The sequence below is a fragment of the Mauremys reevesii genome, linkage group 16 (assembly GCF_016161935.1).
Source record: "Mauremys reevesii isolate NIE-2019 linkage group 16, ASM1616193v1, whole genome shotgun sequence".
Taxonomy (NCBI): Eukaryota; Metazoa; Chordata; order Testudines; family Geoemydidae; genus Mauremys; species Mauremys reevesii.
Window position 1 is genome coordinate 42071559 of NC_052638.1, and position 16223 is coordinate 42087781.

At 52.9% G+C, this 16223-nt stretch overlaps 1 protein-coding gene across 6 annotated transcripts in view; it reads left to right on the plus strand.

Annotated features, from left to right (window-relative positions):
• WWP2 (WW domain containing E3 ubiquitin protein ligase 2) overlaps window positions 1-16223 on the plus strand; it is an 82956-nt gene that overhangs the window by 49685 nt on the left and 17048 nt on the right. For all 6 annotated transcript variants that reach the window (XM_039502636.1, XM_039502638.1, XM_039502635.1 and 3 more), the window contains 3 exons: window positions 6414-6503; window positions 9505-9679; window positions 14119-14173. In XM_039502636.1, coding sequence (XP_039358570.1) covers window positions 6414-6503; window positions 9505-9679; window positions 14119-14173 — 320 coding nt within the window. The remainder of the gene's footprint in view (window positions 1-6413; window positions 6504-9504; window positions 9680-14118; window positions 14174-16223) is intronic.

Here is a 16223-nt window from a genome sequence, read left to right on the forward strand (position 1 = left end):
AATTTATCTCTAGCCATTATTGGTGCGACAGCCATCACATCTCTGATGTACACTTCCTTTGTGGCATACTCTTAGCTCATGGATTCTGTCAGCTTGAGCTTCCAGCAGATGTCCTAATTTAGCATCTCTGTTCTTTTCATTGTTCCATCAGCATGGAAGAGTGACACAGGCACTGGTCCTACTGGGTGACTAAGAACAGTTGCAATTGAAACATCATCTGTGCATCTTTCTAAGGACAGGAAAACAATTTCTGGATTGATAGCTGCTGTGATTGTCCCTCCCTTGCCAGACCTAAATTTGGTCTTCTTGGCCATGTTAGCAAATATTTTGATGCCAGATTTCTTGACTGAGCTGAAGAAGCTGCGTGTCCCATGAGAATCAAGTGCATCTCTCACAAATTTCTCCATTTGTTCTTCACCAGCATCTACTGTTAGCTATAGAGACTCTTGTGCATCTGATGTTGCATTCAATCCAGTAGATATATTAAGCCCCTCTGGATACAGTTAAGGGTCAAATGGTTTGTTATGTTGTTGATGATGTGGCTGGTAAGAGGTGTCTGTAACATGCTCTTCATCACTCTTCAGGGCAGAGGCATGGATTTGTTTGTGGACTGTCTACACTACTACATGTTAGGCCACTTCTTACTCCCATAGCTTTTGCATATTCACTCAGGACTTGTGAGGGTCCATCTGAGAAGAGCTGGCTTCTTTCTTGTCAGTCCTATAATCCCACTGCTACCCTTTGAGTCTCTGGTGACACTTTTCTCTGTTCCCAGGTCACCCTAAATTCCACTGAAAGAACCAGGAGTCGGATGCACAACAAATTCCTCAGCTTCTAAAGCACTGTGCACTCCTCTGGGGAGAGCTAGCATGTAGACTGGTATCCCTGGTATAGTTGGGCTCTTCGCAGTAAAGAAGTGTGGCAGCATGGCACTCTGCGTGTTTCTTCACCCTCTTGCTCTGCATGGACATTTAGAAGCAGTATCTGCATAACCTGGAGAAAATGATCCCAGAACTTGAATGTAGCAGACTGGGCATTCGTCCATGTCTGAAATTCCTCCCGTCGTGGTAGTAAATGCTGAGTCACAGCATCATCAAGCTTTTAAATGACGTACTGTAAGGACCCAGTGTCTTCAGACTCAAACACCTTTTGCATGTTAGCCAACCTTAGCCTCCCTGCTCATGACACTGAACAAATTAATAACGTTCCAGAGCACTCAGGGCCTCAGGTGCTGGAGTCAAGCCATGCAGAGCACAAGCTGCAGACACATCAGGGTCAGCAAGAAGGTCTCACAATCCTGTGTCTTCCCAGAATTTTCCAGTACAAGGAGGGAAACAGCACAGGGTGTGAAAACCACCCAGGCGAATCACATTGGTACCAAATTCATTTGGGAGAGCCTGTTTTTCACTTACTGAGCAACACATACAGCTGCTGATCCGTTGTCTGAACGGCATGCTGCTGCTGCCGCTTCCTTCTATTTCGGCATTGTAGGGTACACTGTGGTCATCTCAACTGCTTTGGCATTTGCATTTGGTGCATATGCAACTGCTGTGTAGCTGCTCTTCTTGGTTGCAAGCTTGTGGTTGAAACCAGTCCAAAATGGAATCCCCCGAGTGTGAACAATATCAACGTCATTTGGCATTGGTAGGACATCACAAGGTAGTCATCTTACAAGACACCAGGAAAGATCTTGGGCAGTGTTCATTTGTAGGTGACAAGAGTTTATTTTCACAAGTACTTTTTCATGGGGAAATTGTTCTGGGTTTTTCAAATGCTGTGTACTGCATAAGAGATCTGTTTGTCCAGGGAGAATAAGTGACTTTTCTTTCCCCCATTTCAGTGATATTTGCTGTGATGCTTGGATTATCTGCAGACTGTTCTTGAAATACCACTCTAGCCGTTGAATGGAAGGTGTTCTTTTCATCAGTGGTCTCTACATTGATGTCTATATGATCATCTCGTTCATGGATGACATTTCCACCAGCATGAAGTGGTACAATTCCATTTGAAAGGAACACACCTCCCTGGAGTCTTTCCACTTCAGTTTTTGCAGTGCTAGTGATGAACTTCCTAACCTCATCATAATTTAGGCAGAATCCATGAAGGTGTAGTCTATCAATTAAATTGTGAGACCCAAACTCATGGTGTAGCTGTGCAGCAAGACTTGTGTGCAGTGGTGTGATAATTTTATAACTGTTAAGTACTATCAACATGATATCGCGTTGATTCCCGAAAATACTATCCAACTACAGAAAATACTGCAAGAACTCAACACAAAAAGAAGCCAAGTCAGACTGAAAATGAACTGCTCTAAAATGAAATTTATGCAGTCTGATGTCTTGCCAAAAGCCCAAATAATAGTCAAGGGAGAACAAATAAAAGAAGTTGAGCAATATGTCTATTTGGGCCAAGAAATTAACATGCACCATGATCAGGAAGGAGCAAGCAGGTTGGTGCGCATTCAGTTCTATCAAGGATGTCCTCCAAGGAAAAATCAAAAAGGGAACACGCGCAAACCTCTGCAACTCAACAGCACTGCGAGCAATGTTGTACGGCAGCGAAACATGGGTGCTGACAAAGATAGAGGAGCAGCAATTGTCTGTCACGGAGTTGGTGATGGAAAGAATTCTGGGGATTTCAATCCACGACCGAGTCTCCAATGAAGTGATCAGACAGCAGAACGGAGCACAGGACCTCGTTATTGAAAGCAGGTACAGTAAAATGTGATGGGTCAGGCATATAACTAGGCTCACTGACAATCGATGGACTGCAGTTGTTGCCTAGTGGTATCCACGGGAACTGAAATGACCACTCAGTCAACCTCCAAAGAAATGGGAAGATTTTATTGTGAAAAGCCATGGCCACCCATAGAGAAGGAAGGCCAGGATAAGAGAAGAATGGAAGACCTGTTGTGTTCAGCACAATCTATATGAGGGCTAAAGGACCGATCGATCAAGGTGATCAAGGTTAAGTACGATGCACGCTGCAATTGAGGCATCTTTTTTTTAATATCTTCTGAAGGATGATACTTATTGCTGGCTGAATTGTGTGCCTCTGTACCTGTCAACCAAAGGAGAAGCTCCACACCAATTGGGGCACAAAAGTAGCTGCCTCTGTAAACTACAATCACCTAGCTCTGTGTAATTTGAGGCTTTCATTTTGGCTATTTCTGATTGAAACAGCATTATACAAAACCACTTGTTCATTTGAAAGCGTTTCATCAGGCTCACTTGCTGGAAGAACATCTACACGAATTGGGATGATTTAAGTTCCTGCTTCAGATTACTAGCAGCTTGGGTAGCATCAACTGATGTTGTGATGTTTCATAGAACAGTGGTAGACTTGCGTTGTCCATGCTATTCATGTAATGAAATCGTAGAACCACGGTTGTGTTCTAATCTTTCCTGCAATATGCTGCAGGAATAGCTTGCAGCTTCAAGGGAAGTGGGCTTTATATCGTTGTAGCAGCTTGGACAGGAGAGGAGTTTTCTTGTTGCACATAAGAGACAGTCTTGTGATGGAATATTGGTGGCACATCATCTACACTAGAAACCTCACCTAGTAGATACCAATACAATTCATCTCTCCTTGGGTCTGCTGTCAATATCAGAGAATTCTTGCCAGTACTGGTGACTTTTGACAGTTTTTTGCATTCTTCTGATTTTTCTTGATAAAGAACACATTTTTCAAAGTTTATGAAGTGTCTTTGATGTAAGGGGCTTGTATCTGCCATGTCTTATATATTGTAATGTCCCTGTGGAGGTAAAATTCCCAATTTATACTGTTAGCATGACTACCACCATTTTTCATTTTGTACAAATAGACATACTTGTGCTAAATTAGATATAAATTAGATCTTTATGTTAGTATGGTAATGGCCCTTTTTGATTGAAGCCCAATATAAAGCAGTGTATTGTCATCTATAACACAAATACTGACCTGTGGATAAGTCTCACTGAATTAAAAAGCTAGTTTCTAGACTATTTCAAAGCTTAGTAGGGCATGCATAGGCAATTACAAATTAAAATCTTGTACCAGGCAGACTAGATGCTACATTGTATATACAAAAGCTTACAAATGGATTAGCGTTACGTTAGGAATTTATGTACATGTATATCTACCCAATATGCAGTATGAACTATGGGCAGGCAACTGCTGCCATGCACAGCCATCAGTGTGAGACTGATCTGGTCAGCAAATTTCAAATGAAATAGAGAAAACTATTATAATCACTTGTGAGATACTTTGACAATTAAAAATATACAATGTGAAAACATTTCATGTTAGTGTATTGCAACATGTTTTTGCCACGTATTAAATAGCTTCATCGTTTCTGGGGAAAAAAGAACAACATGCCCATGCACAATGACTAGAAAAATCTTTTAATACATTGACTTTTGATAGCTTTGACCAATAAAAACCACATTAGGGTGTTGAAATTAATGTGAACAGTAGAAGCTGTAGTCATAGTCAGGTTGCGGCATTTCTGGAATTTTGAGAAAAATGACACTTTCTCAGAAAGCCTTTCACAAGGTCCCTCGCCAAAGGCTCTTCAGCAAAATAAGCAGTCATGGGATAAGAGGGAAGGTCCTCTCAAGGATTGGTAACTGGTTAAAAGATAGGAAACAAAAGGGTAGGAATAAATGGTCAGTTTTCAGAATGGAGAGAGGTAAACAGTGGTGTCCCCCAGGGATCTGTACTGGGCCCAGTCCTAGTCAACATATTCATAAACTACTCCTTTTCCCAGATTAACAGTGAGGTGGCAAAATTTGCAGATGTTACAAAACTACTCAAGATAATTAAGTCCCAGGCAGCCTGCGAAGAGCTACAAAAGGATCTCACAAAACTGGGTGACTGGGCAACAAAATGTCAGATGAAATTTAATGTTGATAAATGCAGAGTAATGCACATTGGAAACATAATCCCAACTATACATATACAATGATGGGGTCTAAATTAGCTGTTACTGCTCAAGAAAGAGATCTTGGCGTTTCTCCTCCCTTGGTTTTCACACCTCAACTGCTAGAACAGGGCCTCATCCTCCCTGATTGATCTAACCTCGTTATCTCTAGCTTGCTTCTTGCTTGCTTATATTTACCTGCCCCTGGAAATTTCCACTCTTGCATCCGATGAAATGGGTATTCACCCACGAAAGCTCATGCTCCAATACGTCTGTTAGTCTATAAGGTGCCACAGGATTCTTTGCTGCTTTTACAGAACCAGACTAACACGGCTACCCCTCTGATACTTGGCGTCATTGTGGATAGTTCTCTGAAATCATCCACTCAATGTGCAGAGGCAGTCAAAAAAGCAAACAGAATGTTGGGCATCATTAAGAAAGGGATAGATAATAAGACAGAAAATGTCACATTGCCTCTATATAAATCCATGGTACGCCCACACCTTGAATATTACATGCAGATGTGGTCACCCCATCTCAAAAAAGATATATTGGAATTAGAAAAGGTTCAGAAAAGGGCAACAAAAATGATTAGGGGTATGGAACAGCTTCCATATGAGGAGAGATTACTAAGCCTGGGACTTTTCAGCTTGGAAAAGAGGCGACTAGGGAGGGATATGATAGAGGTCTATAAAATCATGAGTGGCATAGAGAAAGTAAATAAGGAAGTGTTATTTACTCCTCCTCATAATACAAGAACAAGGGGCCACCCAATGGAATTAATAGGTAGCAGGTTTAAAACAAACACAAGAAAGCATTTTTTCACGCAACGCACTGTCAACCTCTGGAACTCCTTGCCAGAGGGTGTTGTGAAAGCCAATACTATAACAGGGTTCAAAAGGAAGCTAGATAGATTCATGGAAGATAGGTCCGTCAGTAGCTATTAGCCAGGATGGGCAGGAATGGTGTCCTTAGCCTCTGTTTGCCAGAAGCTAGGATTGGGTGACAGGGCATGGATCACTTGATGATAACCTGTCTGTTCACTCCCTTTGGGGCACCTGCCATTGGCCACTGTCAGAGGACAGGATACTGGACTAGATGGACCTTTGGTCTGACCCAGTATGGCCGTTCTTATGTTCTTGAGACTGGGCTGCCCTAGTCGTGGTGTCTCAGAGGGGTTGAGATGTGTGCGCAGACACAGGTGTGTAGCGGGGGGAAAGGCTTGTGCTGGGCTGTGGGTGAAAAGAGGGCTTCAGCCTTCAGGGCTGTAAAGCTGCAGGATGTTTACTCAAGCCCCTGGATAAGGGTGACACAGTTGGTGCCTGTCCACTTTTGGGAAGCTGCTGTGCTTAATTGCTGTAATTCTGAACATTCTGCGAGGCCTCTGCTCTGTTCTGGAGGCAGCCTTGGCCATGCAGGGATTCGATTGCTTGGAAAGTAGCCCATCAGCTGCCGGGAAAAGATCTTCTGACCCACGAGTCATCCCAGCCACCTTTGTGCCTTTCTCTTCCAGCTGGGAACAGCGAGAGCTACCGAACGGGAGGGTCTATTACGTGGACCATAACACCAAGACCACCACCTGGGAGAGACCTCTGCCTCCAGGGTAAGACGCTTTTGAGATACTTGGAGTTTCCGAGGGCAGAGGGGAGCCCCAGATAATAGCTGCCTGAATGGACTGGACACACAGCAGGCTGCATGCAAAGGAGAAAATGGGAGAGAGAGAGGGTGGGAGAGACGCATCTCCGTTTCCAGGCAGGTTGTTGCCTCCTGGGGATGTGGCTCATGTTCTTATGCCAGTCCATACTTTCTCACCTCAGTCCCTTTCTAGCTCTAGCTCCTCTGAGCCTTGTTTTCCAGAGGTCTCTCTGGTTCTCTGCTCCTCTCTGTGCCCCGTAAAAGCTGAAAGTGATACAGCCAAAAATCATTGTTCTTCCCCCGGCTGCATTTAGAGTGGGGTGACCCTAATCAGTGAACGTACTTTAAAGCCAGAGTGCAGTGTGAATGTGAAATAAGGCCTTTCCTACGTCACTTCCATAGCCTTCATCTCTCCTACTTATATACAACACCTCCTGCTAAAACCGGACCTCTGCAGCCCTGCCCTGTGGTCTTGTCTGAGCTCATAGGCTACTCCGAGTTTAGACAGGCCCTTACGTGGGTGGGAACCCTCCCAGAAAACCCCTGGTGGTGGTTGTGATGCAGTAGGGGGCTTCCCTCTTAGCACCGACCCAGTTCCCCAGCATGGCGCTGGGTGGTGCCGTGGACCTGGGTGGGGAGAGGGAGGGAGAACTTCTACGGAATCACCAGTGTCACTTCGTTTGGTGATTCTCCTTGGACAGCTCCTGTCCTCCAACTACTCAGCAATGCTACCCAGCTTAACAGGACATCTGTAAAGAGGCACCATGGCTCCCGTCATTCTCATGTCCCCTGGTGCTGAAGTTGTCCTATCCAAAGGAATCCGTTCCCCGTGGAGTGAAGGTTCCAGTCTGACTGAGACTAGAGCTGCCGTGTAAAGCCGGCAGTGCTGGCTGCTCGGAGGGGAGGAGAAATGAGACTGCGGTGTTAGGTCTCAGTGCAAAGTCACGGTCCTGCCGGGACACGCTCGGCCACCACAGCTCTTGTAGTCCGGTTCCCCCAGAAAGGCTCTGAACTCCTTTCTTGCCTGTGAGTTTGGAGACCAGTAACCCCTGAAATGCTGCCGCGAGCCAAAGCCTAGCCCATAGCACATCCTCTGTTAATGCACCGTGCCCTCTGCTTCAGCCCGGCGCCTCAGACGGCTTCTGTCCTGCGGGTGTCGGAGGCAACTAAGCAACCCGCTCCACTGGCAGGTGGGGGTACCATAACCCCTGGGGCCTGTCTCTGACACTCCATGGAGAGGTGTTTGTTCCACTCCCAGCTGCTCCAAAGCAGCACAGCGAGAAGCACAGTACCAGTGGGACACTGTGCGACCCAGCTCTGCAAGGCACAGAAATGCCACCATCTGCTTGGGCCTTGCTGCTAACTGAGTCTGGCTCCAAAGGCTCCACCAGTGCCTCTCTCATCACCAGCCTCTGAAGACTTCCGGGGCACCCTGTGCCTGGGGTGGGGCAGCCCTCTCAGCAGCGGGGCTGCACTCCTGGCCATTGAGTGGCTATTCTCCCCTGGCAGGACTGAGTAATTGCTCTCCCTTGGGTCTAGCAGCAGGAATGGAAGTTGAGTCTCCGGCCTTGGAGCCTCAGTTCTAGTGGTTCTCTGGGTCTGCTTTGGTGCCAGCCGGGATGGGCTTGAACGCTCACCCCTAAGGCCCTCGGAGTAAGAGAACTTGTGTGTCCAGGACACACGCCGTCTCTTTCAGCCTGAGAAGAGTTTTCCTCATGGGGCTTCTCTAGCACCTTGGGATAATCCTTCCCCATGGCTTTGTGGCCCTGTTGACAGGAACCTCCTCCTATTCCTTGGCTGCTGGTGGCCAATGATGGGTGGTAAGGCTGGCTGATGGCCTGGCTGCGAGTGCCCCATGAAGGGCTGTAAGGCTGGCTGATGGCCTGGCTGCCGGTGGCTGATGGCCTGGCTGCCCGTCTGACAGTTGTGAAGGTTGATTTCCTAGGAAGGAAGGTATGTTCCACTGACATTCCTGGTCTCTGAGTTAGCAAGTAACCATGGTAAGTCGTGGCCAAGAATCATTGTCAGCCATGAGCCTGGGTGCTGCCCCAGGCTTAACCCCTCACAGGGTAACCACAGACAGTATCTACGAGCTTGGAAAGCAGAACAGCATCTCGCATCTTCTGCTGCCTTGGGCCCAGCAGCAAGGGCAGTGGCTCAGGGCTGAATGGTCGGACCCGCGGAGGGGAGTTGTCCCACAGCTCGGCAGCGCTGGTGTGAATATGCAGGGGCAATCCTGGGGAGTCACCTCAGGACCCAGGTGGGTCCCGCACACCCCAGGCCTTGCACCGAGGGAGCGGCTGAGACCGTCACACACCGTGCATCCCTCTTCTTCAGAACCTTTCCTAATTCATACGTCAGCCTTCCCCCGCTGGCCGCCAGCTGTCATGGTCACTCCTGCGGTGCTGGAACCTTGTGCCAGAGAAGCCATTTCTCTGCTAGCAAGGGAGTTTTACATTCTTCCTTTGGCCTTTAAACATCTCCATCGTCGTCCTCCATCCTTCTGACCTGCCATGTTTGTTCCATCCACCTGTTGCCCTCCAGTTCTCTCTCCAGTGCCCCTTGGGGGACCCCTTGCACATCCCAAGGCTCATTATGAATGCTGCTTCCGCAGCCCAGGGTTAAGTGGTCAGGCTCTATCTAGTGATGGCAGCGTGGGTTTGATTGCTGTCATGCACTGCGCTGTGAGATCACAGACCATGCGAGCTCATCCTACGTCTGGGAGCAGGGAGATCTGCCCCCCTTTCTTTCCAGCCACGCACTGGAGCACTCTGGAAGCTAACAGTTTGTTAGGCTAAGCCCTGGGGAAAACCACAAGCATCTGCGGAGCACCCCGACTAGCATGTACCAGCGGGTTAGCCGGCTCTGCTAATGGACAGTCAGCTAAGGTGGTAGTGTGTGGGCGAGCGGAGCGTCTGTACCGGGGGGTGGTACAGTCGGTAATGCTGTCCTTTCTGCGGTGTTTCCAGCTGGGAGAAGCGAGTGGACCCCCGGGGCAGGTATTACTATGTGGATCACAACACCAGGACCACCACTTGGCAGCGTCCCACAGCTGAGTACGTGAGGAACTACGAGCAGTGGCAGACGCAGCGAAACCAGCTCCAAGGGGCCATGCAGCAGTTCAGCCAAAGATTCCTGTACCAGGTAAGGGGAGTCGACATCTCCTCTTAAGGGGTCAGGTGGGTGGGACCGTGGAGCAGTTTACAGCAGCGTGTGCGGAGTCCATGCCCCACTCAGGGATGTTGGCTGTAGTTGTGGAATGATGAGTGAGGGTCTGTCAGATCTGCTAACCAGTGAAGGTGACGTGGGACCCAGCCTCCAGGGTCTCCAGTGACAATACAGCCTTCTCCAGCTATGGCTTGCTAGGACCCTTCCCCATACTTCAGTCTGCCTGTTGTATTGGGCGCTTCTCCAGGCAGTTACCAGCCCCTTCTCCTAGTTCCCGAGCCCAGCACTCCTCAGAGGGCCACTCCAGCTGACTCACAGCCACTGCCCTCATGTGCTGTATCTCTGATCTGCTCCACTGCAGGGAGGGGCGGCTCCAGGCCCCAACATGCCAAGCGTGTGCTTGGGGCAGCATGCCGCAGGGGGCGCTCTGCCGGTCGCCGCGAGGGCGGCAGGCGGCTCCAGTGGACCTCCCGCAGGCGTGCCTGTGGAGGGTCTGCTGGTCCCGCGGCTTCGGTGGAGCATCCGCAGGCACGCCTGTGGGAGGTCCACTGGAGCCGCGGGACCGGCGACCAGCAGAGCGCCCCCTGCGGCATGCCGCCATGCTTGGGGTGGTGAAATGGCTAGAGCCGCCCCTGACTGCAGGAACGTCAGAGCAAGGGGTTGGAGCAGCTGGGAAGATCCCACAAACACCTCTGCTGCCTTCAAGGCAGGGAGCCAAGAAACCCTGAGGGAACTGGTGTTCCCTTTTTAAAGAGATCCATAGAACTGTCGGGCTGGAGAGGACATCTAGCCCAGCCCCCTGCACTGAGGCAGGGCCAAGTGAACCTAGCCCATCCCTGACAGCCTCTTAGAAACCTCCAGTGACGGGGATTGCACAGCCTCCCGTGGAAGGCTGTTCCAGAGTGTCACTGCCCTTAGAGTTAGAAAGTTTCTGCTAATATCCAGCCTAATGATTCATTTTGTCCTGAGCAGAGGCAGCAGGAAATGACCTCAGGCCCCTGCCCCCAGGATGGGGTTGATACTAGCATGGCAGAGGAACTTGCTTTCTCCCTTGACTCCTCTGAGTTCCTGGGGCCGTCTCTGGAGTGTCATGGAGCTGTCCCTGGTGGGATGGCTGCAGGTCTCTCTGCTGGGTGCCGTCCCAGTTCTGAGAACTGGATCTGTGGCAGGAGAGGCGCTCGGAGCCCAGCTGGGCCTGACTTTTCCAGCTAAGGCTGTTCCATGCGGGAACCTGTGTTTAGCGAATGGCGTGGCTGGGCTCGGGCAGCGCTGAGGGCAGTGAGGTCACACTCTGTCCCAGAAGACTGGAACGATCAGTTCCGAAGCAAGGTAATGTACGGGCGGCTCCCCGTCCTGGCTGCTCAGGCAGTGGCTGCCAAGGGGAGGCCAAAGGCTCCAGGGCTAAGTGCTCTGCTCAGCAGGCACCTCCTGCTTTCCCTGCCTCTTTCCTTGGGCTTGAGCTGGACGAAATGGCCACGTCTCCTTGTTGGGGGATGTTGATCTCTCACCTAGCCCCTGGGGGAATGCAGCTGCTGAGCACAGAGTCTGGGCTCTGGCAGCTCCTATCCCCTTTCAGCAGGACCCTCCCTGCTTATCGCAAGAGCTGGAATTCAAACTTCAGAGTCAGATAGTGACTGGCCCGAGAAATCTGCGGAGAGGAGACCCTCTGGACGGGCCAGTCGGTCCCCAAACCCACCCTCCACCCCTGCTGAGCACCCATGACCACAGCTGACTCAGCACTTGTGCAGATCAGGCCTAGGTCAGTGGAGTCATCAGGCCTGTGCGCTGACCTTTATCCGGGGCGCCTCTGCCCCCCAGTGCAAGGACCTCCAACCACTCCCCTGTCAAAAAGCCCCTTGCTGAGTCCTGGATCTTACAGGGGGCCTCAGCCCTGAGCAGCGCTGCTCTCCCAGGGCTCCGCAGGGGTGTGATTGAGCCTCTCCCGGTTCCTGTGTCCACTGCTCCAAGCCCTCTGGTCTGCTCTGATGGCATGTGTGCCTGGGCCTGCTGTCCTTGCCAGGAGCAGCGGAGCGCTCACGGGTGGGAGCATGGGGTCGGCGTGGGAAAACAGCCCCCCCACAAAGCGAGAGCTCCTGGGTGATGAACTTCTCGTCCCCATGGAGGTGAGCCAGGAGGCTGAGCAGTCCAGAGCTGTAGAAATGCTCTGTGCAGCTGGCCATGGCCCCTGAATCCAACTCGTGGTGTGCGTGCAGTGTTAGAGCGCAGAGCAACCTGCCTTCCCTGCTCTCAGCTGAGGGCTCCCGGGTCTCTTCCTTCCCTTCCCAGCCTGGCGCTCCCTTTCCTTCAGTGAGCTTGCTGGGCTGCTGCAGGCTGGGCTGCTGCAGGCTTCGCTGCCCTCCACGTGCCCATTGCTCTCATCTAGGGTTGGCAGCGCTGGCTCCCAAGCGATGAGTGGGGAGGGGAGTCCATCAGTCCAGAGCGCTGCCTGGGTTCTGAGCGTGAGCCCCCAGAGCGACTGCGCTGAAGCCATGCCACTCTTTGTGACACATCCCGGCCGGGACGCTGGGCGGGGCGGAGGGGACTTCTCTTCATCAGGCTAAATCTGGAAGTGATGATACTTCTGCTTCCAACACTGCTGCCAGGAGTGCTGGCTGCTGCTCAGCTCCCATCCCCAGAGGGCCTTTGGCTTGAGCCCTCCTGGGCCTGCCTGCCTGTGTGGCAGGAGAGGCAGCTGGGCTAGGCTGGCATTCCCTGGTCATGCGGGTGGCCAGGTTTCTCAGTATCGCTGGCCTCTGTCTAAGCAGCATTTCTGGGCTTCTCTGCCCGGCAGCATGGATGGGGACAGGGCTGCGTGGCCCTGCCCTGGGGATTTTCCATGGGCTCCTGCCCTTCGCAGTCTTGGAGCATTTGCTGTGCTGGTTTAACTGGGCTCCATGTTAGTTTTCCCTTATGCTTCTGTGTCGCCCTTGGGAGCTGGGTCTCTCCCTGGCTCCTAGCAGCCTGGCCATTCCCCCTCGCTGCACATGTGTGGGCACTGTGGGAGCAGCGCGGGGGCTGGCTCCTGCAGCTTTCGGCTTTGCTCGTGTCGCGCTGCCATGTTTGTTCAAATCAGTTATTTTTAGGTCCCAGTGAGGTGATACCTCCGGACGTGACTCGGCTGGCTCTCTGGCAGGCTGCTCTGTGCGTCTGTGTGAGCAGGGAGGGGCAGCTGAGACAGCCCGCTGTATGAGCCAGGATTTCTCAGCATGGCCATGGCCTGCTCGGCAGAGTGTGTGGGGAGAAGGGGCCTTGGCTGCCATGGGTTCCCAATCCCGTGTCCTGTCTCACCCCACCGGGATGTCGCATGGCCCCCTCGGGTTCACCTGCACTCTCTGACACAAGGGCAGTTCTGTCGGCAGGCAGCAGGAGGTGCTGCGTGTCTTGGCCAGGGGCTATAGGCAGCCTTGTGGCTCAGAGTGGAAGCTGTGTGTGGACGTCCGTCGTTTCCCCCGTGGGGTGGGGAAGGGGTTGGCAGTGCCGTGGTGTTTCCCTGAGTCCCGGACGGTTTCTGTGCATGGCGCGCTGCTCCCTTCCTCAAACCAGTCGGCTCCGGATCCGGGGCCTGCCTCGCAGCGAAAGCCACCAGAGCCCCCGCTTTAACGCTAGGAGGGGAAATGAAAAGGCCGTTTTAGTAACAATATGTTTCTTATTTAACACTGAGAAGTGTATGCTGAGCCCCCCACTCTCCTGAATCCTGGCCTGTTTGGTCTGGCGGGCCATCCCCAGGAGACCTCCCAGCAAAGCCGGGGAGGGGCGTTAATCCAAACAGTGCCAGGCCAGCAGCCCCCAGTTCAGGCTGCTCGGCTCGCCCTGAGCCAGAATAAAGGTGCTTTGTGCAGTGGACCTGTTGGGGGTGGGGACGTGCAGGGGGCTCAGGGAGACGCCTGTCTGTGCAGGCATGAATGTTTCCTCAGTTGGAGTGCATCTCGCACACTGCCGCTCGCTTTCACAGCCCGCTGCGAAGGGGGAGGCGGGGGAGGCTGCAGGCTGAGCCAGGAAGCGCTGGGCGTGGACAGGGCTTGTGGGAATGATTTCATTGGAAAGGCCTGCGCTATTTTTTCCCCTCTTGTGTGTGGTTCTTGGAGAAGGTTGGAGGTGTAACTGTGGTGGTGATATCAGTCGCCTTGGCCAGCAGGAGCAGAGCAGCCGGGCACAGCTGGATGTTCCAGCAAGCCCTGCTCCTCTCTCCCGCAGCCCCTGCTCCTGCTGCCCTGGCCGTGGTCTAGCGTGGGCTTTTTTCACTCCGAGTGTGCAAGTTGTTTTTAGTTCCTTAGCAGCAGGCTCTGTGTCCCTGTGCTGAGAGTTGGGGTTGAGAGGAGAGTGGGGAGCCTGCCCCCACCTCCCTGCTCATCTCACTCCCGGCTCTTGATAATCTCTTTGTTGTTTTGCATTTTTGCCCCCTCTGCTGTCTCCAGTCGTCCGGCGCCCCATCTGACAATGATCCTCTGGGCCCCCTTCCTCCCGGCTGGGGTAAGTACCAAGCCTTCTCCTCTCCTCTCTCACTGCTGCTGCTCACCTGACACCACCCCCACTCCAGGGCTCGAACCCCTCCTGCGCCGTCCGTCCCTTCCAGCAGCACCTTTCCGCTGGCTGACTGCTCTTGGGGGGGCGGAACCTGTGTTCTTGGGGGCTCGTTCCCTCTGCATTACTGCTGGGGTGCGTGAGCATAGGGAAGATGACATTGTCCCACCATCCATGCTGCCTGTGAGGTGGATCTGCCAGATATCCACGCCAGCCTGGACTTTAAATCCAGCATTTTGAGTCCAGAGGTGCCCAGCTCTCTGGGTTTGCTCCCTGTTGACTAAACCCAGCAGCAGCTGTGATTATTGCCTGGACTCGAGGAGGAGTCGGAGAGGTTGGCTCTTCTGCCTGGGTCTCTCTGCCGGGGTGAGCTCCCCCTTTGCATTTGGGAATGGGAGGAAAGGCTCTGCCATGGGGGAAGGCCTCTTGCTGATGGTGTCCAGCAGGAAGTCTACACTGGGAATTTGCTGTGGTCCGTTCTCGGTGCTATTGCTTTCCACTGGGCTCCACTAGCACCTGCCTTTTTCATGTCGCGTCTGAACCAAATGACGCTAGCCCAGAGTGAGGTGGGTTGTGGGTAATGCGGGGATGGGACAGCCACTTAGTGGAGATCTAGGGAGTGGCGACTGCGTGTGCCCAGGGGAGTATCCTGTGGTACCGGAGAGAGCTGGACAGGAGCTGCTGCTGAGACTTTGGGGGATGATGGGCACGGATGGGGGACGTGGAAGATCCCGGGAGCACCTGACCGGTTTGAAATGGGGTTTCTGAACCAGGGTGTGGCGCAGAGAGAGCCCCATGTACGCAAGGGGGTGCCCTGGAGGCGCTGCTAGGACAGGGCAGCCAGTACAAGAGGATGTTTAGCACGTGCCCCCCCCCCCCCACTTTTCAGGTAACGGCTCCGCTGGGCGATTCCTCCAGCTGGGCTGAAACTTGGCTGGGGGGGGGGGGTCGGAATCACCCCCCACCCCCACCCCCAGGGAATAATCAGGTTTGGGGGTGGTGGTTATGAAGCCGGGACCATGGAGCTGCAGAGAGAACAGGAGCCATTGCCTGGGTTTGCTGGCAGGCGCTGTTACCACCGTGTTCATGGCATGTGACACTCAACCCTCACTGAGGAGAGAGACACAATACAAAGGTGCCTAGAGAGACTAGAGACATGGGCATAGGCCAGGTGCTCTAATAACCCACCCCACAGCGGCTGGCTGGGCGGGCGGCTGCCCCCAGCGAGCGACATGGAGACTTGGGGCTGCCGAGTGTCTGGGTCCGAGGGCCCCAGCGCCTGAGCCCCGTTAGCGTCGTAGGGAGATTGGAGCAGGGCTGCAGGGGCCGGAGGAGGGGTTAACAGCCTGCTGATGGGACTGCTGGTGGCAGCAGCTGTTTTCCTATCTTGACACCAGGGAAACTGTCAGCAGCTACTTGGGGTGTGAGCCCCAGGGTGGGGGGACCATAGCGTGTGCGCCAAGGAGAGGCCACGGGGTGAGAGAGAAGGAAAATGCAGGTGGCTCTCGGCCCAGCATCCTGGCAGCCAGATGCACCAGGCTGTCAAGGGGGCAAGGTGGAAACCCAGCTGCTTGAGTCGTTTAATACCGTCCTGGGCAAGACACCTGGCATGAGCCCGGCCCTGCCCCTAGTTGGTGAGCTGGACTTAACAGAGCTTCCCCATCCCTGACAGCTGAAATCCTTACCCTGCTGGCTTGTGTCTTTTCTGAGGGAGCCCCCTTGAATTCCGTGTGTAGTACAAGCGGGCAGGGGGGTGGGCTGGGTGACCCCAGGGCCCCGGGGTGGTGGCCCGGCTCAGGTGGGGCCATGGAGGAGCTGACAGTCCAAGGGGGTGCCCAGCAAGCGCTGCTGCATGCAGGCGGCTCAGGGCAGCGCTGGCTCTGTCAGGTTTTTGGGTGCTGCTCCCTGCAGCTGCTGCGGTGCTTGGGCCCTGTGCAGGAGGGGCATTGGCCTGGGTCACTCGAGGGGTTCCAGCAACTCTCAGCTTGTAGCACTAGCC